We start from the raw sequence: 1,973 nt of genomic DNA, 5'->3' as shown, positions 1-1,973 counted from the left end.
AATTTTTAAAAATTTTTTTTCGGAAAAATCTTAACACTATAACTTTACAGTTAGAATAAAATCGGAAAATGTTGAAGATAATTTTAGGTTTTGTGAAATTTTTGCCCGGAAAATTTGTGAAGTGAAGAAAATTTGCCCCGGAATTTGAACAATTTGCAGCGATTTTACTTGGGTAACCATTATTATCCAATGAAATTATCTAAAGTAGTGTATAAAATTCTTATCATTTTTACCAATTTTTTATATTTCAAAAAAAGAAAAAAAAGATTGAACTTGTAAAAAAAGCCAAAAAGAATTGAGAAATAACTATGTTTTTTTGCTCTTTTACTAATTTTAAAATGAAATGTAACAATTTCAAAATGTTCATTTGATAATTTCGAAAAAAAAAGTTTTTAAAAAATTAATTAAGTTTGATAATGAATAGAGCAAATTTCAGGATGTATTAGATGAAAATCTTAAAAATTAATATTATATCATAAAATATTCCTTATTTTAATAATTCAGAATTCATTTCTTTTCTTTCTTTTTTTTTTTTGATAAAATACCGATATCAAATTTTATATTAAAAAATCAAATTTTCACTCTTTCTACTCTAAATTTTTCGTTTAGTTTTACAAAAAAAAAAAGAAAGGAAAATAAGAATGAAAATATTTAAATTAGAAGAAATAAGAAATTTCATATATGCTTTAATGTGAAGCGGTTGACATCATTCATTTCAAATTATTCAAATAGATATTAGAATGTCACCAACATCATCAAGAAGAAATGCTCAACATAATTTATCAACATCCTTATTAGCATCATCTTCTCAAACATCAATGCTTTGGAATATTCAATATTTAGAATCGTTGATGAAATTTATCAATGATAGTCGAAATTCACAAACTATTAAGGTGTTTGATTAAAAAATAATTTAAATTAAAATGTTGCATATTTTGTAATTTATTATTTAATTACTAAATAAAAATTATTAACTCTATAACAATAAGTAACTTTATTTCTTTATTGATTAATAATTATTTTTTTTTAAAAAAAAAAAAATTTCATCCAAATTTTATCAGTGCTATTAAAATAACTTTCCATTAGCTCATTTATTTTTTTTTTTTTTATCCTTTCTTCTTTTTTTCCCTCTCCCTCTCTCTCTCTCTCTCTCTCTTTTCTTTTAAGTCAATTTTCATCCAATATTGAATAAATTTTTAGCTAAGCTAATAACTTCGTAGTTTTGTGTAAAATGTTGAATACTTAATGAAAGAATTGAAAAGAATATATAATACTTAAAATTGATTTTTTCCACTTTTTTTTTTTTTTTTTGAGTAACTTTTAATAACTTTTGTTTCTTTATTTTTTTTTTTGTTGAAATTTTACTAAATTTGAATAATCAATTTTATTTTGAATAATTATCATAAAATATATTTAATAACTATTATAGCTACAAAGTCGTATCAATCATTTCAATTCAAAAATGTTTGCTAAAATTGAAAATATGAAAATGGAACGTAATCGTATACTTTATGAAAATGAAACAAAAATGAAAAATTGAATTAATTATGCTATTCTTTCATTTATGATAATACATCAAATATGATTTAAATAATTTGATAAAATAATTAATTTAATAAAAACTTCTCACAAGCAACAATTGCTATTTTTAAATTTTAATGTTTTCGCGAAAAAAAATTTTTTTTTTTTCTTCTAAATTACTAAATGACAGATAGATTAATAATTTAATTAACTATCTAAAAAGTGAAATAAAATTTTAGAATAAAATTACAAATATTTATTTTATGCTATTTTTGTTATCTCTGTGCTAAATGCAAAATGCATGAATAAAATGACAGATTAAAATTTTAAAAAAAAAAAAAAAAAAAAGAAAAATGTTATCGAATATATTAATTGTAATTTTCTATAATTATCTTATAGCAATCAAGAATCTGCAATATTTTTTAATTAGCTTTTTTTTTTTTTTTTTTTTG

General features: G+C 19.5%; 1 protein-coding gene across 1 annotated transcript; it reads left to right on the top strand.

Annotated features, from left to right (window-relative positions):
- Nucleotides 1-740: 740 nt before the first annotated feature.
- On the top strand, nucleotides 741-1,540 carry Bm17478 (Uncharacterized protein; the record flags this gene model as incomplete). The annotated part of the gene is made up of 2 exons (XM_043078216.1): nucleotides 741-893; nucleotides 1,430-1,540. 2 exons carry the CDS (start codon nucleotides 741-743, stop codon nucleotides 1,538-1,540), a joined length of 264 nt encoding a protein of 87 aa, XP_042934150.1.
- Nucleotides 1,541-1,973: the final 433 nt, after the last annotated feature.

This window comes from Brugia malayi (genome assembly GCF_000002995.4).
Source record: "Brugia malayi strain FR3 genome assembly, contig: Bm_v4_Chr2_contig_001, whole genome shotgun sequence".
Classification (NCBI taxonomy): Eukaryota; Metazoa; Nematoda; class Chromadorea; order Rhabditida; family Onchocercidae; genus Brugia; species Brugia malayi.
This window is presented reverse-complemented; position numbering and strand designations above follow the sequence as displayed.